A 23,802-nucleotide genomic window follows, 5' to 3' on the forward strand; every position below is an offset into this window, starting at 1 on the left:
AAGGACACAAATATAACCCGTGGAAGATATGTTTAAATACTTCACATGTGTCGTAAAGATTCGCAGTGTGTCTAAAGTACGACCGAAATGTTAATGAATGCAAGGCGAGCTGTTGTGGTTCCTTGGCTAGCTAGCTAACGTTCAATACATTTTCTAACAACGCACTTTGGTCTACTGCGCGCGGGAAAGGTGCAGAGTTTAATTATTTATTTTTCCAGATCCAGACTTTGTCTCGAAAGAAATCTGCAAATATATTTAAGTCACAATTTGAAATTATTTTATAAAACGCATATCGTCTTTGTTTTGGTGTTGTTTACCTAGTTAGCTAGCGTAGATAGATGCAGTGGTATCAAAGGCAGTTTCTAAACACCATGTAACATCGCGAGACTTCCGGCAACGCTTGACAAGCAGGCCGGGATTTGTGAAGTCTTAACTAAGGAACAATTGTTCACTTCTCAAAATGTCCCCAAATATAAAGGCACAACCTAGATTCGAGCCAATGTCTTATGTAGTTGAACATGTTAAGACTCCAACCGCGTGAAAGTGACAAACTGACACGTTTTCTTTTGAGGCAAAAACAACTTTATATAAGAGTGCCTTTGATTTACACTTTGCACATGCGTATGTTGGCGTTAGATGACCGATGACGTGTTCTGGGAATGAGCGGAGCTAGCCAATGTCGCAACAATAACAACAATACAGGGACATTCCAGTGAAAACAATGAAATAATATAACACAACCCCCCCCCCCCCCCCCCCCCCGCCCCCCAAAAATAATAAATCAGGACATCATTAATATGTAACAAAGCAATGAGACCTTAACATACATTCAGAGACATGACTTTTAATTTTTCAAACTTTTTCAGTTTCACAAGTTTGAGGGATTTATAAAATTGTAACAGTTCAATGAAAAAAAAACGACAAAATAACGAATTTTTCACCCCATTTACATTTGTGAATAAAATATTTGGCCAAGAGAATAATAATGTTAATTGTTATGATCAGGATTTCAAGGATAAGCATAATGCCATTTAACATCATCAAAGATAAACATAGGTAATTTTGGAGATTTCATACACAGCCATTCATGAATTTCAATCCATAGTTCATACTAGGAATAGCGGCATGAACACAAAAAAAAGCTCTATAGATTCTGAATCAGAGGAACAAAAAACACAAGGCATTTTGTCAAAATTGAATCTTTTGTGCAAGAAATCATTAACAGGGTAGATGGTAGAAAATATTTAAAAATGTGTTTCTTTAACTTTTGTGATAACTGGACAAGTAAGGTAAAAGGTAGTCTCTTTTGACCATAGCATGGGTTGGTCCCTTCCATAGCATTATATTTCATTATAGTCACCAAAAAGGACTTAATTAACTGCCAATTGTATCCACTTATTGCTGCTTTTTTTTAATCCAGAAGATTCAAGTCATTAATTTGTAAACTAGGAAAAGTGGGAACAACAATATAACAAAGTGTTCTTAATAAGTCCATGTAAAGGAAGTGGGATTGCTTTGCAAACCTTCATAGGTGGTGAGGGTAGGTAACAACATCTCCACCCCGCTGATCCTCAACACTGGGGACCCACAAGGGTGCGTTCTGAGCCCTCTCCTGTACTCCCTGTTCACCCACGACTGCGTGGCCACGCACGCCTCCAACTCAATCATCAAGTTTGCGGACGACACTACAGTGGTAGGCTTGATTACCAACAACGACGAGACGGCCTACAGGGAGGAGGTGAGGGCCCTCGGAGTGTGGTGTCAGGAAAATAACCTCACACTCAACGTCAACAAAACTAAGGAGATGATTGTGGACTTCAGGAAACAGCAGAGGGAACACCCCCCTATCCACATCGATGGGACAGTAGTGGAGAGGGTAGTAAGTTTTAAGTTCCTCGGTGTACACATCACAGACAAACTGAATTGGTCCACCCACACAGACAGCATCGTGAAGAAGGCGCAGCAGCGCCTCTTCAACCTCAGGAGGCTGAAGAAATTCGGCTTGTCACCAAAAACACTCACAAACTTCTACAGATGCACAATCGAGAGCATCCTGTCGGGCTGTATCACCAACTGCTCCGCACACAACCGTAAGGCTCTCCAGAGGATAGTGAGGTCTGCACAGCGCATCACCGTGGGCAAACTACCTGCCCTCCAGGACACCTACACCACCTGTCACAGGAAGGCCATAAAGATCATCAAGGACAACAACCACCCGAGCCACTGCCTGTTCACCCCGCTATCATCCAGAAGGCGAGGTCAGTACAGGTGCATCAAAGCTGGGACCGAGAGACTGAAAAACAGCTTCTATCTCAAGGCCATCAGACTGTTAAACAGCCACCACTAACATTGAGTGGCTGCTGCCAACACACTGACTCAACTCCAGCCACTTTAATAATGTGAATTGATGGAAATTGATGTAAAATATATCACTAGCCACTTTAAACAATGCTACTTAATATAATGTTTACATACCCTACATTATTCATCTCATATGTATATGTATATACTGTACTCTATATCATCTACTGCATCTTTATGTAATACATGTATCACTAGCCCCTTTAAACTATGCCACTTTGTTTACATACCCTACATTACTCATCTCATATGTATATACTGTACTTGATACCATCTACTGCATCTTGCCTATGCCGTTCTGTACCATCACTCATTCATATATCTTTATGTACATATTCTTTATCCCTTTACACTTGTGTGTATAAGGTAGTAGTTTTGGAATTGTTAGGTTAGATTACTCGTTGGTTATTACTGCATTGTCGGAACTAGAATCACAAGCATTTCGCTACACTCGCATTAACATCTGCTAACCATGTGTATGTGACAAATAAATTAGATTTGATTTGATATATTCTCTCTGAGTAATATTAACCTGAAATGTACCGATTAACTCATCAAACGGCAAAAACTCCCCAGTGTTGTCTACCAAATCACGTATAAAATAAATACTCTTGTCAAACCAAAGGCCTTTGAAAATGGATTTCCTATTAATTTTAAAACTTTATTATTCCTAATCAATGCCTTGTGTGTATGGGTGTGGGGGGGGGTTGTGCTTGAATATAATCTTCCAGAAAAATAACATTTGCTGGTGACACAATTTCACAGGTAATTTTAGAGGGTCAAAATCAAATTTAATTCGGAATTTAAGTCCACCAAGTTCATTGAACAGACTGTTAGGGATATGCTACCACATAGAGGTAGGATTAGACAGACATAATTTTAACCATAATTCTAAAAGCACCCACTAACGACTCAAAATCAATAGCCTGTAAACCTTCACGATCAAAGTCTTTCACTAATTGTGATTTCCGAATATAATGCGTTTTATTCCTCCAAACAAATCTAAATAACAGAATTTACATTTTTTTTAATGTTATTAGAAGAAAGAAAGAGGGACTGATTTGGGTAAATGCTTCTAGATAAACCATCTGTCTTGGACAAAAGAATACAACCCATAATTGAGATATCAATGAAACTCATGGAATTAATCCTATGATTTGATGTTTAAAGGTCCTCTATCTGAAATGTTTTTAGTGATAACAATTCCTAAATATTTACCTTCCTTTTTAACAGGTATTGAGGCAATGTTGATGGAATATGACATCGCCTAGTACAGTGGTTCTTAACTGATTTTGCCTGGGGACCCAAAATTGACAATGACAATTGAGTCGAGACCCAATATTATGGACTATTGATTCCATTTTGTAATGTCATATTGCAGCTGTCTTCTTGGGCATGCTTCACTTCAAATCAAATTTTATTTGTCACATACACAGTTAGCAGATGTTAATGTGAGCGTAGCTAAATGCTTGTGCTTCTAGTTCTGACAGTGCAGTAATATGGATAAAGAAATCTAACAATTCAACAACAACAACCTAATACACACATCTAAAAGAGGTGAATGAGAATATGTCCATATAAGTATATGGATGAGTGATGGCTGAGCGGCATAGGCAAGGTGTAATATATGAAATAACTATATACATGTGGTATGAGTAATGTGAGATATGTAAACATGATTAAAGTGGCATTATTTAGAGTTGCATTGTATAAAGTGACGAGTGATCAATTTATTCAAGTGGCCAGTGATTGGGTCTCAATGTATGCAGCAGCCTCTCTGAGTTAGTGTAGTTAGTGATGGCTGTTTAGCAGGCCCTCTGAAACTGGCCTTGAGATAGAAGCTGTTTTTCAGTCTCTCGGTCCCAGCTTTGATGCACCTGTACTGACCTCGCCATCTGGATGATAGAGGTGTGAACAGGCAGTGGCTCTGGTGGTTTTTGTCCTTGATAATCTTTTTGGCCTTCCTGTGACATCAGGTGCTGTAGGTGTCATGGAAGGCCGGTAGTTTGCCCCTGGTAATGCGTTGGACCCACCGATCCTGTAGAGGTTAATTAACAGGTTTTTTCAGTGTGTCGCCATGCACTTTGTTGATCAATCTCGAAATCAGCTTTGGGAAACATCTCAATCCTCCTGTTAGAAACATGATTTTCCCAAACGGTAAGCTTCATCTTGAAGGAATCCACTTTGTCCATCTGTTCAAATCGATTGTGCCCCGGTCCCTTTCTTTGGCACATTGAGTGAATTCAGATTAGAGGTCGACCGATTAATCGGAATGGACAATTTAATTAGGGCCGATTTCAATTTCATAACAATAGGAAATCTGTATTTTTTAATTTTTTTTAAAATTTAAAATAATTTAAGAAATATAGATATATTTTTTCATACCTTTTATTTAACTAGGCAAGTCAGTTAAGAACACTTTCTTATTTTCAATGACGGCCTAGGAACGAACGGTGGGTTAACTGCCTTGTTCAGGGGCAGAAAGACAGATTTTCACCTTGTTAGCTCGGGGGAGCCAATCTTGCAACCTTACAGTTAACTAGTCCAACGCAATAACGACCTGCCTCTCTCTCATTGCACTCCACAAGGAGACTGCCTGTTACGCAAATGCAGTAAGCCAAGGTAAGTTGCTAGCTAGCATTAAACTTATCTTATAAAAAACAATCAATCATAATCACTAGTTAACTACACATGGTTGATGATATTACTAGATATTATCTAGCGTGTCCTTTGTTGCATATAATCTGACTGAGCATACAAGTATCTAAGTATATGACTGAGCGGTGGTAGGCAGAAGCAGGCGCGTAAACATTCATTCAAACAGCACTTTCGTGCGTTTTGCCAGCAGCTCTTCGTTGTGCGTCAAGCATTGAGCTGTTTATGACTTCAAGCCTATCAACTCTTGAGATGAGTATGGTGTAACCGAAGTGAAATGGCTAGCTAGTTAGCGCGTGCTAACTAGAGGGACGGAAGCTATACTGTTACACTGGCAATACTAAAGTGCCTATAAGAACATCCAATAGTCAAAGGTTAATGAAATACAAATGGTATAGAGGGAAATAGTCCTACAATTCCTATAATAACTACAAGCTAAAACTTCTTACCTGGGAATATTGAAGACTCATGTGAAAAGGAACCACCAGATTTCATATGTTCTCAAGTTCTGAGCAAGCAAAGTTCAAATCCCCGAGCTGACAAGGTACAACTCTGTCGTTCTGCCCCTGAACAGGCAGTTAACCCACTGTTCCTAGGCCGTCATTGAAAATAAGAATTTGTTCTTAACTGACTTGCCTAGTAAAATAAAGGTCAAATAAAAATGTAAAAAATAAAAATGTTCTGAGCAAGGAACTGAAACATTAGCTTTCTTACATGGCACATATTGCACTTTCACTTTCTTCTCCAACACTTTGTTTTTGCATTATTTAAACCAAATTGAACATGTTTCATTATTTACTTGAGGCTAAATTGATTTTATTGATGTATTATATTAAGTTAAAATAAGTGTTCATTTCGTATTGTTGTAATTGTCATTATTACAAATAAAATAAAATAAATTGGCCGATTTAATCGGTATCAGCTTCTTTGGTCCTCCAATAATCGGTATCAGCGTTGAAAAATCATAATCGGTCGACCTCTAATTCAGATGATTAAAAATAACCACCAGGAAATGTTCAGTCAGGTGACTTGTTTTCCGAAACAAACGTGGCAATCTCTGCTTGAAGCTCATAAAAGCGACCCAACGCCATCTGTGGATTCATCAAGCTGCAGTGCGTAATGTCCATTTGCAGTGATGCGCTCTGATGTCTGGCGCGTTGTCCTCCGACATGTCCTGGATTCTCCTCCTCATGGGGATAAGGGTATGATGGTTTTAAGTTTGTTGGTGGCTGACTCTCCCAAGATTTCAGTGCACATATCAATCGCAGCAAGGAGTATGAGATCCTCTGAGCTGGTGTGGGCTTTTTTGCACTTAACAATGCGCTGGGCCACAAGGTATGATGCGCAAAGTGCCTTTTCTTGTACCGTGCAGTCGTTATTCTATGAATCTTGTACGGCCTGTAGATATTGACATTTTATTTTAAAGTCAACTGTCTTATCTCTGTGGCTTGGATGCTTGGTGTCCAGATGCCTCTTCCTTTTGGAGGGTTTCATGCTCTCATTGGCTAACAGCTCATTCCATAGGATGCACAGCGGTCTACACTCACCCTGCCTGTCTTCTAAATATGTAGAACCATATTTGATGAAGTCAGGGTGGTATTTTCTCTTCTTGACCGGGACCGGTCTGCCTTGTTGACATTGGAAGCAGCAGTAGATAAAGAGGAAGCTGCACCTTTTAAAAACTGCGAGAACGTTATTGTATTGGTCAGTGAGTATGTGCCAACCCTCTGAAACTGAAACATCACTGCGGACGCTCTGCACGTGTAAAGTCAGCAACAATTAGCGGTGCAACGGTATCCTTGCAAAATATAAGTTTAGGTGGAGCTGTTACCTTTCAAAATAATATAATAATTTTTTATATATTCCTGCGACGCCTTAAAATCCTCCCGTGACCCCCAAGTTGAGAATCACTGGCCTAGTATGATTGGGGATTTACAGTGCATTCGGAAAGTATTCAGACTCCTTGAATTCTTCCACATTTTGTTCCGTTACAGCCTTATTTAAAAAATGTCTAATCTACACACAATACTCCATAATGACAAAGCAAAAACATGTTTTAAGACATGTTTGCTAATTTCTTCAAAATAAAAACGGAAATATTACATTTACATAAGTATTCAGACCCTTTACTCAGTACTTTGTTGAAGCACCTTTGGCAGCGATAACAGCCTTGAGTCTTCTTGGGTATGACACTACAAGCTTGGCACACCTGTATTTGGGGAGTTTCTCCCATTCTTCTCTGAGGATCCTCTCAAGCTCTGTCAGGTTGGATGGGGAGCGTTGCTGCACAGCTATTTTCAGATCTCTCCAGAGTAGAGGTCGACCGATTATGATTTTTCAACACCCCGACAACGGTTATTGGAGGTCCAAAAAAAGCCAATACCTAATCATCGGCCGATTTGTTATTTATTTATTTTTGTATTAATTTTTTTTGTAATAAAAAAAAAAATTATATATTTTTTTAAATATAATGACAATTACAACAATACTGAATTAACACTTATTTTAACTTAAAATAATGCAGAAATAAAATAAATGTAATTTAAAAAAAATTAGAAAACATGTTCAATTTGGTTTAAATAATGCAAAAACACAGTGTTGGAGAAGAAAGTAAAAGTGCAATATGTGCCATGTAAAAAAGCTAACGTTTAAGTTCCTTGCTCAGAATATGAGAACATGAAAGCTGGTGGTTCCTTTTAACATGAGTCTTCAATATTCCCAGGTTTGTTTGTTTTCATTTTGATTTGGATAGAATTTTGATTAACCTTTCTGATCTCCCCATCCCGGATCCGGGATCGTGAATACAGACTCAAGCTCATTACCATAACGCAACGTTAACTATTCATGAAAATCGCAAATGAAATGAAATAAATATGCTAGCTCTCAAGCTTAGCCTTTTGTTAACAACACTGTCATCTCAGATTTTCAAAATATGCTTCTCAACCATTGCAAAACAAGCATTTGTGTAACAGTATTGATGGCTAACGTAGCATTTAGCATTAGCATTCAGCTGGCAACATTTACACAAAAAAACAGAAAAGCATTCAAATAAAATCATTTACCTTTGAAGAACTTCAGATGTTTTCAATGAGGAGACTCTCAGATAGCAAATGTTCAGTTTTTCCTGAAAGATTATTTGTTTAGGACAAATCGCTCCGTTTTCTGCGTCACGTTTAGCTATGAAAAAACCCCTGTATCCAGGATTGTGTAAATCTATCAGCAAGCTCATTAGCATAACACAACGTTAACTATTTATGAAAATCGCAAATGAAATGAAATAAATATGCCATCTCTCAAGCTTAGCCTTTTGTAAACAACACTGTCATCTCAGATTTTCAAAATATGCTTCTCAACCATAGGAAAACAATCATTTGTGTAAAAGTAGCTAGCTAGCGTTAGCATTTAGCGTTAGCATTAGCGTTAGCATCCAGCACGCAACATTAACAAAAACATAAAAGCCTTCAAATAAAATCATTTACCTTTGAAGAACTTCTGATGTTTTCAATGAGGATACTCTCAGTTAGATAGCAGATGCTCAGTTTTTCCAAAAAGATTCCTTGTGTATTAGAAATAGCTCCGTTTTATACATCACATTTGGCTACCAAAAAAAATCCGAAAATTCAGTCCTCAAAACGCGAACTTTTTTCCAAATTAACTCCATAATATCGACTGAAAACATGGCAAACGTTTAGAATCAATCATCAAGGTGTTTTTCACATATCTCTTCATTGATACATCGTTCTTGGACACATGCTTTCTCCCCTGAATCAAATGGTAAAGTAGAAGCAGCTGGCAATTGCGCACCGAATTCGACGCAGGACACCAGGCGGACACTTGGAAAATGTAGTCTCTTATGGTCAATCTTCCAATGATATGCCTACAAATACGTCACAATGCTGCTAAGACCTTGGGCGAACGACAGAAAGTGTAGGCTCATTCCTTGCGCAATCACAGCCATATAAGGAGACAATGGAAAACAGAGCTTCAGAAATTCTGCTAATTCCTGGTTGATGCATCATCTTGGTTTCGCCTGTAGAATGAGTTCTGGGGCACTTACAGACAAAATCTTTGCAGATTCTGAAACTTCAGAGTGTTTTCTTTCCAAAACTGTCAAGAATATGCATAGTCGAGCATCTTTTCGTGACAAAATATCGCGCTTAAAACGGGAACGTTTTTTATCCAAAAATGAAATAGCGCCCCTAGAGCTCTAACAGGTTAACCACATGACAATGATTTTGAGATATAAAGACGTTCTAATAAATTAAACCGTTTCATGAAAACCATAACTGGCAGGCAGATTGGTAGAAATGGTACGAGAAATTGTCATTCCACATGAGAAAGGTTGACGAACCCTAGAGTAATGGCAGAATCAGCGAAAGCCAGCAGGAGCGGGAGGAGAATGGTTGGGTCAGGTTAAGGGTTTTCTCTTCTCCTTATCTAGATCTCTGGCACCCTCTTGATGCATCAAACCTTAAACTTAAAGCATCAGACCAGCTCAATGCACATAGTTGATTTTATTCAAACACCGGGTGTGTCTATATATGAAAAAATGACATGTTGAAATATTTAGAGAATTCAATTGGTCGAAGAACAGATGACTTTCGGTCTACCAAGATTTTGTTTAAATCGGGGACAGCCCTAGACTGTCTGTCTGTATTAGGGCTGACTGTATGTGTCTGTCTCTCTCCTCAGGTTGTAGGAACTAGTGGAGATGAGTAGTAATGAGTGTTTTGGATGCGGACGTACCGGCCACTGGATCAAGAACTGTCCGAATGCCGGGCGGGGACGAGGCAAGGGCCGCGGAAGGGGGAAAGGTAAGGTACTGACTACATTACAGGGTAGTGATCAATAGACGGGGAAAGGTACTGACTACATTACAGGGTGGTGACTACATTATAGGGTAGTGATCAATAGACGGGGAACGGAACTGACTACATTACAGGGTGGTGACTACATTATAGGGTAGTGATCAATAGACGCGGAACAGAACTGAATTACATTACAGGGTGGTGATCAATAGACGGGGAAAGGTAAGGTACTGACTACATTACAGGGTAGTGATCAATAGACGGGGAAAGGTATGGTACTGACTACATTACAGGGTATTGATCAATAGATGGGGAAAGGTAAGGTACTGACTACAGGGTAGTGATCAATAGACGGGGAAAGGTATGGTACTGACTACATTACAGGGTATTGATCAATAGATGGGGAAAGGTAAGGTACTGACTACAGGGTAGTGATCAATAGACGGGGAAAGGTATGGTACTGACTACATTACAGGGTAGTGATCAATAGACAGGGAAAGGTAAGGTACTGACTACATTACAGGGTGGTGATCAATAGACGGGGAAAGGTAAGGTACTGACTACATTACAGGGTAGTGATCAATAGACGGGGAACGGTACTGACTACATTACAGGGTAGTGATCAATAGACGGGGAACGGTACTGACTACATTACAGGGTATTGATCAATAGACGGGGAAAGGTACTGACTACATTACAGGGTATTGATCAATAGACGGGAAAGGTAAGGTACTGACTACATTACAGGGTAGTGATCAATAGACGGGGAAGGTACTGACTACATTACAGGGTGGTGATCAATAGATGGGGAAAGGTAAGGTACTGACTACATTACAGGGTATTGATCAATAGACGGGGAAAGGTAAGGTACTGACTACATTACAGGGTGGTGATCAATAGATGGGGAACGGAACTTACTACATTACAGGGTGGTGATCAATAGACTGTGAAAGGTACTGACTACATTACAGGGTGGTGATTAATAGACGGTGAAAGATACTGACTACATTACAGGGTAGTGATCAATAGATGGGGAAAGGTAAGGTACTGACTACAGGGTAGTGATCAATAGACGGGGAAAGGTATGGTACTGACTACATTACAGGGTATTGATCAATAGATGGGGAAAGGTAAGGTACTGACTACAGGGTAGTGATCAATAGACGGGGAAAGGTATGGTACTGACTACATTACAGGGTAGTGATCAATAGACCGGTAAAGGTAAGGTACTGACTACATTACAGGGTGGTGATCAATAGACGGGGAAAGGTACTGACTACATTACAGGGTGGTGATCAATAGACTGTAAAAGGTACTGACTACATTACAGGGTGGTGATCAATAGATGGGGAAAGGTACTGACTACATTACAAGGTAGTGATCAATAGATGGGGAAAGGTACTGACTACATTACAGGGTGGTGATCAATAGACGGGGAAAGGTACTGACTACATTACAAGGTAGTGATCAATAGATGGGGAAAGGTACTGACTACATTACAGGGTGGTGATCAATAGACGGGGAAAGGTAAGGTACTGACTACATTACAGGGTGGTGATCAATAGACTGGGAAAGGTATTGACTACATTACAGGGTGGTGATCAATAGATGGGGAAAGGTAAGGTACTGACTACATTACAGGGTGGTGATCAATAGACGGGGAAAGGTACTGACTACATTACATGGTAGTGATCAATAGACGGGGAAAGGTACTGACTACATTACAAGGTAGTGATCAATAGACGGGGAAAGGTACTGACTACATTACAGGGTGGTGATCAATAGACGGGGAAAGGTAAGGTACTGACTACATTACAGGGTAGTGATCAATAGACGGGGAAAGGTAAGGTACTGACTACATTACAGGGTAGTGATCAATAGACGGGGAAAGGTACTGACTACATTACAGGGTATTGATCAATAGACAGGGAAAGGTATGGTACTGACTACATTACAGGGTATTGATCAATAGACGGGGAAAGGTACTGACTACATTACAGGGTATTGATCAATAGACGGGGAAAGGTACTGACTACATTACAGGGTATTGATCAATAGACGGGGAAAGGTATGGAACTGACTACATTACAAGGTATTGATCAATAGATGGGGAAAGGTAAGGTACTGACTACAGGGTAGTGATCAATAGATGGTGTAAGGTACTGACTACAGGGTAGTGATCAATAGATGTTGCAAGGTACTGACTACATTACATGGTAGTGATCAATAGACTGTAAAAGGTACTGACTACATTACAAGGTATTGATCAATAGATGGGGAAAGGTAAGGTACTGACTACATTACAGGGTATTGATCAATAGATGGGGAAAGGTAAGGTACTGACTACAGGGTAGTCAGGGCTTTTGAAACTGTAAAATAACGTTCAGGTAGTATTCAACCTTCCCATGTAACTCAGTTTCAAAAACAATTATCCTGTTTGGTGTTCCAGTGCATGGCCTGTGTGCTAACTTGGCCCTGGGCAGCACTGAGCCTGTGTGCTAACTTGGCCCTGGGCAGCACTGAGCCTGTGTGCTAACTTGGCCCTGGGCAGCACTGAGCCTGTGTGCTAACTTGGCCCTGGGCAGCACTGAGCCTGTGTGCTAACTTGGCCCTGGGCAGCACTGAGCCTGTGTGCTAACTTGGCCCTGGGCAGCACTGAGCCTGTGTGCTAACTTCTAAGTCAATTCCCATTGTCACATGTCTAGCAAAGCAATGATGTGATTTTCCAATAATAATGTTATTCCTGTTCCTCAGATCTGTTCTGCTATCGCTGTGGCGAGCCTGGTCACGTCGCCAGAGACTGTGAGAGGACTGAGGATGGTGAGGACTTCTCCAGCTTAGAAAAATGTTGACCACATTTGTGTGTACATCACACCAATTTATAAGTTTGATTATTAGTCTGATGTTAGGTTAGTGAGATGTTCCTGTATGTGTTAGTTCTCTCCCAGCATGCTATAACTGTTCTGTGTTTATGCAGCATGCTATAACTGTTCTGTGTTTCTGCAGCATGCTATAACTGCTCTGTGTTTCTGCAGCGTGCTATAACTGTTCTGTGTTTCTGCAGCGTGCTATAACTGCTCTGTGTTTCTGCAGCGTGCTATAACTGCTCTGTGTTTCTGCAGCGTGCTATAACTGCTCTGTGTTTCTGCAGCGTGCTATAACTGTGGTCGTGGAGGACACATCTCCAGGGACTGTAAGGAGCCCAAGAAGGAGAGGGAACAGGTGTGTTATAACTGTCATGGCTTGGGTGTTATAATATTATTATGTAATATTATTATGCAGGCCGGTGTGTTCATGGTAATCATGTTATTATTAGGTCCCTATAAAATCACATTTTTTTTTTGTCTGATTATGTTCTTTTTGTGGGGGAATGGTGTAGTTCCCTTTTAATACAAGTGTTCACCAGCCAGAGACTGTTGTTTGGTTAGCAGTGTTTCTGTAGTACAGCCACCTAGCGCTGTTGTTTGGTTAGCAGTGTTTCTGTAGTACAGCCACCTAGCACTGTTGTTGTTTGATTAGCAGTGTTTCTGTAGTACAGCCACCTAGCGCTGTTGTTTGATTAGCAGTGTTTCTGTAGTACAGCCACCTAGCGCTGTTGTTTGGTTAGCAGTGTTTCTGTAGTACAGCCACCTAGCACTGTTGTTGTTTGATTAGCAGTGTTTCTGTAGTACAGCCACCTAGCGCTGTTGTTTGATTAGCAGTGTTTCTGTAGTACAGCCACCTAGCGCTGTTGTTTGGTTAGCAGTGTTTCTGTAGTACAGCCACCTAGCACTGTTGTTGTTTGGTTAGCAGTGTTTCTGTTGTACAGCCACCTAGCACTGCTGTTGTTTGGTTAGCAGTGTTTCTGTTGTACAGCCACCTAGCACTGTTGTTTGATTAGCAGTGTTTCTGTAGTACAGCCACCAAGCACTATTGTTTGATTAGCAATGTTTCTGTAGTACAGCCACCAAGCACTGTTGTTTGGTTAGCAGTGTTTCTGTAGTGCTTCTGTGATTGTGCAGAGTTTTCAAAACAAATGACCACTGGATTGATGCAAATCATTTCTATCATTCTGCCAGGTAGGCATTAGCTACTTTGTAGTTAACATTTAATAGAGGAGGTTTTTGGGAGTCTTTCCCTCTACCAGAAGACAGTTATCATTAGCATTATCTCTAACAGCTGCACAGAGTGTAGACCAGACATACAGAGCAGCACAACACACAGACGGGGGCGTTCCTGTTGTGACGGCCCTGAATTTTTCTGAACCGTCTCAGTGCTTCTCCTTCCAATAGGGTGCTTTCCCTCTAATTCCCAATTAAATAGCCAGCATCTGCTGCGCAAAAGTGGGGTTGTGATGGAGACGTGAATGAGGATGTGTTCAACCCTCAGTTCCGAAGCTTCTCTATTCCGTTTGTTTTGTTGCCGTTAAACGTGTGTTTTGTAGCCTAATAGAGTTTACCCAGGATCAGACTACCTTTCTCAGTTGGTGGATTGGATTGTCTGACTGACCGACTGACTACAACCTTTTTGTATACGGTATTTCATTTGTTTTGATGTATACTGTGATGATTCATGTAGTTAGTTGTAGTTGAGGACTTAGTAAGAGTTGATACGCTTTAAAGTTCTGTGGTAAAATAATTGTTATATTGATTGTATGATTAATACTGGGTTTACGCTACACTTGAATGAACGGACAAACATTGCGTGACTAAGGTCACGGGAGTTCCCTGAACTCCTTTACCGGGCTGGACTCTTTTTAGGCCCGAGGTACAGAACATTTCTGGAGGAATCAGAACTCATTGTGTTATATGATTATTATATGTGTGTGTTTAATCATTTATGTTGGTAATACAACCCACACAAAAGAATACAGTTGTTTTTGAAGTTCTTTCCAATGTTTTAAGGGTTTATGGAAAGTTTATTTCCATCCTGACTTTTACATAAGTCCTTTGTATTGGTGTAGACTTGACGGACCAGATGGGACTCATTCCCTCCCAAACCAAAAGGAGAAACCAATGTTTTCTCTGGTAGGCACAACCTACCTGGCACCCCTATAAATAATAACCTCAAGTCAAAACCGTTACACTGTGCTCTTTCAGAAAGTTGCACTGATCCAATCACTGATCCATTTTGTTAGTATCTTATGATTAACTTGGGCAAATTAATGCATTTCATAATTTTCACTATGTAAATGTATGCACTCACTACTGTAAGTCGCTATGGATAAGAGTGTCTGCTAAATGACAATAATACAGTAAGCTTTCATGAATTTGTTCTGTATTTGGGGACTGTGAAAAGACCCCCGGTGGCATGTCTGGTGGGGTAAGTGTTATGCACGTGAGTGAGGACCCAAAAGCGGTTTAACAAAAACAGAGTCCTTTAATGTCAAAACAAACAACCCGCAGAGAGGGCGACAAATGAAACATAAAGTCCTTCTGAAATCACAGAAGAGTTCCCCTTCTAGCAGCAGAGGAGATTAGCTGGGTTGTAGAGGACAGAGGTACCTGATCACACGTAGCCTCAGATGAACAGGCAGATTCCGACAGGACAGGACAAGGTTGAAGCAAACAAGACGATAGTTTGGTTCTGGCATGAGAAACTCAAACGAGAATCTGACAAAGACAGAAGCAGGAACAGAGAGAGAAATAGAGACCTAATCAGAGGGAAAAAAGGGAACAGGTGGGAAAAGGGTGAACGAGGTAGTTAGAGAAGATGAGGAGCAGCTGGGGGAAGGAGGGGAAGAGAAGGTAACCTAATACGACCAGCAGAGGGAGACGGAGTGAAGAGAAAGAACAGGAACAAGACATAATATGACAATACATGACAGTAAGTGTGTGTGTCAGAGCTGTGTGTAAGTCGACTATGTAAACATTTTTGAGATTTTTAACACCATCTTATTTTTTTATTCAACCTTTATTTAACTAGGCAAGTCAGTTAAGAACAAATTCTTATTTACAATGACGACCTGGGATAAAAAATTTAAATGTTTTTAAATGAACACGTTTATTTTAACTTAATATAATACATAAATAAAATCTATTTAGTCTCAAATAAACAATGAAACATGTTAAATTTGGTTTAAATAATGCAAAAACACGGTGTTGGAGAAGAAAGTAAACGTGCCATGTGAAAAGCTAACATTTAAGTTCCTTGCTCAGAACATGAGAACATATGACAGCTGGTGGTACCTTTTTAACAGGAGTCTTCAGGGCTTTGTGATGGCCTCTCCAATACCTTGACTCTGTTGTCCTTAAGCCATTTTGCCACAACTTTGGAAGTATGCTTGGGGTCATTGTCCATTTGGAAGACCCATTTGCGACCAAGCTTCAACTTCTTGAGTGATGTCTTGAGATGTTGCTTCAATATATCCATGTAATTTTCCATCCTCATGATGCCATCTAGTTTGTGAAGTGCACCAATCCCTCCTGCGGCAAAGCACCCCCACAACATGATGCTGCCACCCCTGTCCTTCACGGTTGGGATGGTGTTCTTCGGCTTGGAAGCCTCCCCCTTTTTCCTCCAAACATAACGATGGTCATTATGGCCAAAATGACCATCGTATTTTTGTTTCATCAGACCAGAGGACATTTCATCAAAAAGTACAATCTTTGTCCCCATGTGCAGTTGCAAACCGTAGTCTGGCTTTTTTATGGCGGTTTTGGAGCAGTGGCTTCTTCCTTGCTGAGCAGCCTTTCAGGTTATGTCGATATAGGACTCGTTTTACTGTGGATATAGATACTTATGTTCCTGTTTCCTCCAGCATCTTCACAAGGTCCTTTGCTGTTGTTCTGGGATTGATTTGCACTTTTCGCACCAAAGTACGTTAATCTCTAGGAGACAGAACGCGTCTCCTTCCTGAGCGGTATGATGGCTGCGTCGTCCCAAAGTGTTTATTCTTGCGTACTGTTGTTTGTTCAGATGAACGTGGTACCTTCAGGGATTTGGAAATTGCTCCCAAGGATGAACCAGACTTGTGGAGGTCTCCAATTTTTTTTTCTGAGGTCTTGAATGATTTATTTTGATTTTCCCATGATGTCAAGCAAAGAGGCACTGAGTTTGAAGGTAGGCCTTGAAATACATCCACAGGTACACCTCAAATGGACTCAAATGATGTCAATTAACCTATCAGAAGCTTCTAAAGCCATGACATAATTTTCTGGAATTTACCAAGCTCTTTAAAGGCACAGTCAACTGAGTGTATGTTAACTTCTGACCCACTGGAATTGTGATACAGTGAAAAAGGACTTGTGTCATGCACAAAGTAGATGTCCTAACTGACTTGCCAAAACTGTAGTTTCTTAACAAGAAATGTGTGGAGTGGTTGAAAAACGAGTTTTAATGACTCCAACCTAAGTGTATGTAAACTTCTGACTTCAACTGTATATACAGCAACACCTCCCCCATAAGCATGTCTGTCTCTTCTATAGATGTTTTATCCTTGTATTGTTACTGTTGTATCATCAAATGAATTATCTAAGTGAGCCTCAGAAATGGCTAATATATGAATGTTGTCTAATTTTTTGCAAGTTATTGATTTCATTAACCATATTTCTAAGGCTACATATTTTATTAAGGAATTTTCAGCCCTCTCCCTGGTAGCTTATCAGAGATAAGAATATGGAAAAGAGAAAATAAAGCAAGAGAAAAAATATACATTCAGCAGTCATTAATCAGTTGGTGTGTGTGTGTGTGTGTGTGTGTGTGTGTGTGTGTGTGTGTGTGTGTGTGTGTGTGTGTGTGTGTGTGTGTGTGCTGCGGGGTTGAAGCTACGAAGCCATAGGCTTGGCTCTCTCATCCCTTCCAGGAGGGAGGGTGGACAATGAGCCTGTCTTAGCAGATGTAAGCAAGCGCTTTGTCAGCTTTCAGGGCTGGGATAAGTTCTTTCCTCTTCTGGCACACAGCTTCAGGATAGTCCTCGTTGAGGAAGATATACGTTCCTCTCAAGATCTTGGCTCTTTCAAGAACCGCTACCTTGTCCTTGAACCTCAGGAACTTGACCACTATCGGCCTTGGTCTGTCACCGGGGCCGGTGGTGGGTTTTCCAGTCCTGTGGGGCGTGATCCACCTCAATCTTCTTGTGATTCATCTTCAATTTCTCAGAGATCATTTCCCTCACTTTGTCCTCAGACTCCGTCCAAGTCTCATTTGGAGATTCTGCAATTCCGTCCACAACCATGTTGTTCCGCCTTGGTGGTCCCTTGAGATAATCTGATTTCTCCATCATTGTTATCATGGATTCACATACACACCTGTTCCTCAGGTCCTGAACCTCTCTGGTCAGGTCGTCCATTATTTTATTAGTTGAATCCACCAGTATTTGGACATAACACTTTAAAATATTTTCTTGTGGTAACAACTGCTTTTAGAACTCTATTTACTTTTAAAAGATCCTTCACCTGTGGTTTAGAAACACCTATCACTGGTACTCCAGACAGCTTTGGTCTTTGTCATGGTAGCAATGTAGGTTATATTGTTACTCCTCTCAGTTCCAGACAGGTTATACTGTTACTCCTCTCAGTTCCAGACAGGTTATACTGTTAATCCTCTCAGTTCCAGACAGGACAGGTTATACTGTTACTCCTCTCAGTTCCAGACAGGACAGGTTATACTGTTACTCCTATCAGTTCCAGACAGGACAAGTCATACTGTTACTCCTCTCAGTTCCAGACAGGTTATACTGTTACCCCTCTCAGTTCCAGACAGGACAGGTTATACTGTTACTCCTCTCAGTTCCAGACAGGACAGGTTATACTGTTACTCCTCTCAGTTCCAGACAGGACAGGTTATACTGTTACTCCTCTCAGTTCCAGACAGGACAGGTTATACTGTTACTCCTCTCAGTTCCAGACAGGACAGGTTATACTGTTACTCCTCTCAGTTCCAGACAGGACAGGTTATACTGTTACTCCTCTCAGTTCCAGACAGGACAGGTTATACTGTTACTCCTCTCAGTCCCAGACAGGTTATACTGTTACTCCTCTCAGTTCCAGACAGGACAGGTTATACTGTTACTCCTCTCAGTTCCAGACAGGTTATACTGTTACTCCTATCAGTTCCAGACAGGACAGGTCATACTGTTACTCCTCTCAGTTCCAGACAGGACAGGTTATACTGTTACTCATCTCAGTTCCAGACAGGACAGGTCATACTGTTAGTCCTCTCAGTTCCAGATGGGACAGGTCATACTGTTACTCCTCTCAGTTCCAGACAGGACAGGTTATACTGTTACTCCTCTCAGTTCCAGACAGGACAGGTTATACTGTTACTCCTCTCAGTTCCAGACAGGACAGGTTATACTGTTACTCCTCTCAGTTCCAGACAGGACAGGTTATACTGTTACTCCTATCAGTTCCAGGCAGGACAGGTCATACTGTTACTCCTCTCAGTTCCAGACAGGACAGGTTATACTGTTACTCCTCTCAGTTCCAGACAGGACAGGTTATACTGTTACTCCTCTCAATTCCAGACAGGTTATACTGTTATTCCTCTCAGTTCCAGACAGGACAGGTTATACTGTTACTCCTCTCAGTTCCAGACAGGACAGGTTATACTGTTACTCCTCTCAGTTCCAGACAGGACAGGTTATACTGTTACTCCTCTCAATTCCAGACAGGTTATACTGTTACTCCTCTCAGTTCCAGACAGGATGGGTTATACTGTTACTCCTATCAGTTCCAGACAGGATGGGTTATACTGTTACTCCTCTCAGTTCCAGACAGGGCAGGTTATACTGTTACTCCTCTCAGTTCCAGACAGGACAGGTTATACTGTTACTCCTCTCCTCTCAGTTCCAGACAGAACAAGTTATGCTGTTACTCCTCTCAGTTCCAGACAGGACAGGTTATACTGTTTCTCCTCTCAGTTCCAGACAGGACAGGTTATACTGTTACTCCTCTCAGTTCCAGACAAGACAGGTTATACTGTTCCTCCTCTCAATTCCAGACAGGTTATACTGTTACTCCTATCAGTTCCAGACAGGACAGGTCATACTGTTACTCCTCTCAGTTCCAGACAGGTTATACTGTTACCCCTCTCAGTTCCAGACAGGACAGGTTATACTGTTACTCCTCTCAGTTCCAGACAGGACAGGTTATACTGTTACTCCTCTCAGTTCCAGACAGGACAGGTTATACTGTTACTCCTCTCAGTTCCAGACAGGTTATACTGTTACTCCTCTCAGTTCCAGACAGGTTATACTGTTACTCCTCTCAGTTCCAGACAGGACAGGTTATACTGTTACTCCTCTCAGTTCCAGACAGGACAGGTTATACTGTTACTCCTCTCAGTTCCAGACAGGACAGGTTATACTGTTACTCCTCTCAGTTCCAGACAGGACAGGTTATACTGTTACTCCTCTCAGTTCCAGACAGGTTATACTGTTACTCCTCTCAGTTCCAGACAGGACAGGTTATACTGTTACTCCTCTCAGTTCCAGACAGGTTATACTGTTACTCCTATCAGTTCCAGACAGGACAGGTCATACTGTTACTCCTCTCAGTTCCAGACAGGACAGGTTATACTGTTACTCCTCTCAGTTCCAGACAGGACAGGTTATACTGTTACTCCTCTCAATTCCAGACAGGTTATACTGTTACTCCTCTCAGTTCCAGACAGGACAGGTTATACTGTTCCTCCTCTCAGTTCCAGACAGGTTATACTGTTACTCCTATCAGTTCCAGACAGGACAGGTCATACTGTTACTCCTCTCAGTTCCAGACAGGACAGGTTATACTGTTACTCATCTCAGTTCCAGACAGGACAGGTCATACTGTTAGTCCTCTCAGTTCCAGATGGGACAGGTCATACTGTTACTCCTCTCAGTTCCAGACAGGACAGGTTATACTGTTACTCCTCTCAGTTCCAGACAGGACAGGTTATACTGTTACTCCTCTCAGTTCCAGACAGGACAGGTTATACTGTTACTCCTCTCAGTTCCAGACAGGACAGGTTATACTGTTACTCCTCTCAGTTCCAGACAGGACAGGTTATACTGTTACTCCTCTCAGTTCCAGACAGGACAGGTTATACTGTTACTCCTCTCAGTCCCAGACAGGTTATACTGTTACTCCTCTCAGTTCCAGACAGGACAGGTTATACTGTTACTCCTCTCAGTTCCAGACAGGTTATACTGTTACTCCTATCAGTTCCAGACAGGACAGGTCATACTGTTACTCCTCTCAGTTCCAGGCAGGACAGGTTATACTGTTACTCATCTCAGTTCCAGACAGGACATGTTATACTGTTACTCATCTCAGTTCCAGACAGGACAGGTCATACTGTTAGTCCTCTCAGTTCCAGATGGGACAGGTCATACTGTTACTCCTCTCAGTTCCAGACAGGACAGGTTATACTGTTACTCCTCTCAGTTCCAGACAGGACAGGTTATACTGTTACTCCTCTCAGTTCCAGACAGGACAGGTTATACTGTTACTCCTCTCAGTTCCAGACAGGACAGGTTATACTGTTACTCCTCTCAATTCCAGACAGGTTATACTGTTACTCCTCTCAGTCCCAGACAGGTTATACTGTTACTCCTCTCAGTTCCAGACAGGACAGGTTATACTGTTCCTCCTCTCAGTTCCAGACAGGTTATACTGTTACTCCTATCAGTTCCAGACAGGACAGGTCATACTGTTACTCCTCTCAGTTCCAGACAGGACAGGTTATACTGTTACTCATCTCAGTTCCAGACAGGACAGGTCATACTGTTAGTCCTCTCAGTTCCAGATGGGACAGGTCATACTGTTACTCCTCTCAGTTCCAGACAGGACAGGTTATACTGTTACTCCTCTCAGTTCCAGACAGGACAGGTTATACTGTTACTCCTCTCAGTTCCAGACAGGACAGGTTATACTGTTACTCCTCTCAGTTCCAGACAGGACAGGTTATACTGTTACTCCTATCAGTTCCAGGCAGGACAGGTCATACTGTTACTCCTCTCAGTTCCAGACAGGACAGGTTATACTGTTACTCCTCTCAGTTCCAGACAGGACAGGTTATACTGTTACTCCTCTCAATTCCAGACAGGTTATACTGTTATTCCTCTCAGTTCCAGACAGGACAGGTTATACTGTTACTCCTCTCAGTTCCAGACAGGACAGGTTATACTGTTACTCCTCTCAGTTCCAGACAGGACAGGTTATACTGTTACTCCTCTCAATTCCAGACAGGTTATACTGTTACTCCTCTCAGTTCCAGACAGGATGGGTTATACTGTTACTCCTATCAGTTCCAGACAGGATGGGTTATACTGTTACTCCTCTCAGTTCCAGACAGGGCAGGTTATACTGTTACTCCTCTCAGTTCCAGACAGGACAGGTTATACTGTTACTCCTCTCCTCTCAGTTCCAGACAGAACAAGTTATGCTGTTACTCCTCTCAGTTCCAGACAGGACAGGTTATACTGTTTCTCCTCTCAGTTCCAGACAGGACAGGTTATACTGTTACTCCTCTCAGTTCCAGACAAGACAGGTTATACTGTTCCTCCTCTCAATTCCAGACAGGTTATACTGTTACTCCTCTCAGTTCCAGACAGGACAGGTTATACTGTTACTCCTCTCAGTTCCAGACAGGTTATACTGTTACTCCTCTCAGTTCCAGACAGGTTATACTGTTACTCCTCTCAGTTCCAGACAGGACAGGTTATACTGTTACTCCTCTCAGTTCCAGACAGGTTATACTGTTACTCCTATCAGTTCCAGACAGGACAGGTCATACTGTTACTCCTCTCAGTTCCAGACAGGACAGGTTATACTGTTACTCCTCTCAGTTCCAGACAGGACAGGTTATACTGTTACTCCTCTCAATTCCAGACAGGTTATACTGTTACTCCTCTCAGTTCCAGACAGGACAGGTTATACTGTTCCTCCTCTCAGTTCCAGACAGGTTATACTGTTACTCCTATCAGTTCCAGACAGGACAGGTCATACTGTTACTCCTCTCAGTTCCAGACAGGACAGGTTATACTGTTACTCATCTCAGTTCCAGACAGGACAGGTCATACTGTTAGTCCTCTCAGTTCCAGATGGGACAGGTCATACTGTTACTCCTCTCAGTTCCAGACAGGACAGGTTATACTGTTACTCCTCTCAGTTCCAGACAGGACAGGTTATACTGTTACTCCTCTCAGTTCCAGACAGGACAGGTTATACTGTTACTCCTCTCAGTTCCAGACAGGACAGGTTATACTGTTACTCCTCTCAGTTCCATACAGGACAGGTTATACTGTTACTCCTCTCAATTCCAGACAGGTTATACTGTTACTCCTCTCAGTCCCAGACAGGTTATACTGTTACTCCTCTCAGTTCCAGACAGGACAGGTTATACTGTTCCTCCTCTCAGTTCCAGACAGGTTATACTGTTACTCCTATCAGTTCCAGACAGGACAGGTCATACTGTTACTCCTCTCAGTTCCAGACAGGACAGGTTATACTGTTACTCATCTCAGTTCCAGACAGGACAGGTCATACTGTTAGTCCTCTCAGTTCCAGATGGGACAGGTCATACTGTTACTCCTCTCAGTTCCAGACAGGACAGGTTATACTGTTACTCCTCTCAGTTCCAGACAGGACAGGTTATACTGTTACTCCTCTCAGTTCCAGACAGGACAGGTTATACTGTTACTCCTCTCAGTTCCAGACAGGACAGGTTATACTGTTACTCCTATCAGTTCCAGGCAGGACAGGTCATACTGTTACTCCTCTCAGTTCCAGACAGGACAGGTTATACTGTTACTCCTCTCAGTTCCAGACAGGACAGGTTATACTGTTACTCCTCTCAATTCCAGACAGGTTATACTGTTATTCCTCTCAGTTCCAGACAGGACAGGTTATACTGTTACTCCTCTCAGTTCCAGACAGGACAGGTTATACTGTTACTCCTCTCAGTTCCAGACAGGACAGGTTATACTGTTACTCCTCTCAATTCCAGACAGGTTATACTGTTACTCCTCTCAGTTCCAGACAGGATGGGTTATACTGTTACTCCTATCAGTTCCAGA

The 23,802-nt window shown here is 41.6% G+C and overlaps 2 protein-coding genes across 6 annotated transcripts in view; one reads left to right on the forward strand and one right to left on the reverse strand.

Annotated features, from left to right (window-relative positions):
- Window positions 1-392, reverse strand: part of nuf2 (UF2 component of NDC80 kinetochore complex) — a 35,602-nt gene extending 35,210 nt beyond the window's left edge. For 3 of the 4 annotated variants that reach the window (XM_090206535.1, XM_090206534.1, XM_090206531.1), the window contains exon 1: window positions 318-381. The gene's annotated coding sequence lies outside the window, so the exon portion shown is untranslated. Of the gene's footprint in view, window positions 1-317 lie in introns of all 4 variants that reach the window. The other variant, XM_090206532.1, reaches the window with a different exon arrangement.
- LOC110494858 (CCHC-type zinc finger nucleic acid binding protein) overlaps window positions 1-23,802 on the forward strand; it is a 30,974-nt gene that overhangs the window by 382 nt on the left and 6,790 nt on the right. Inside the window, exons 2-4 of one of the 2 annotated variants that reach the window (XM_036951000.2) lie at window positions 9,709-9,830; window positions 12,579-12,644; window positions 12,976-13,046. In XM_036951000.2, the coding sequence (XP_036806895.1) occupies window positions 9,728-9,830; window positions 12,579-12,644; window positions 12,976-13,046 (240 nt within the window). In that variant the 5' untranslated portion in view covers window positions 9,709-9,727. The remainder of the gene's footprint in view (window positions 1-9,708; window positions 9,831-12,578; window positions 12,645-12,975; window positions 13,047-23,802) is intronic. The other variant, XM_090206536.1, reaches the window with a different exon arrangement.

Source organism: Oncorhynchus mykiss, chromosome 17 (assembly GCF_057628025.1).
Source record: "Oncorhynchus mykiss isolate SJ-2025 chromosome 17, ASM5762802v1, whole genome shotgun sequence".
Taxonomy (NCBI): domain Eukaryota; kingdom Metazoa; phylum Chordata; class Actinopteri; order Salmoniformes; family Salmonidae; genus Oncorhynchus; species Oncorhynchus mykiss.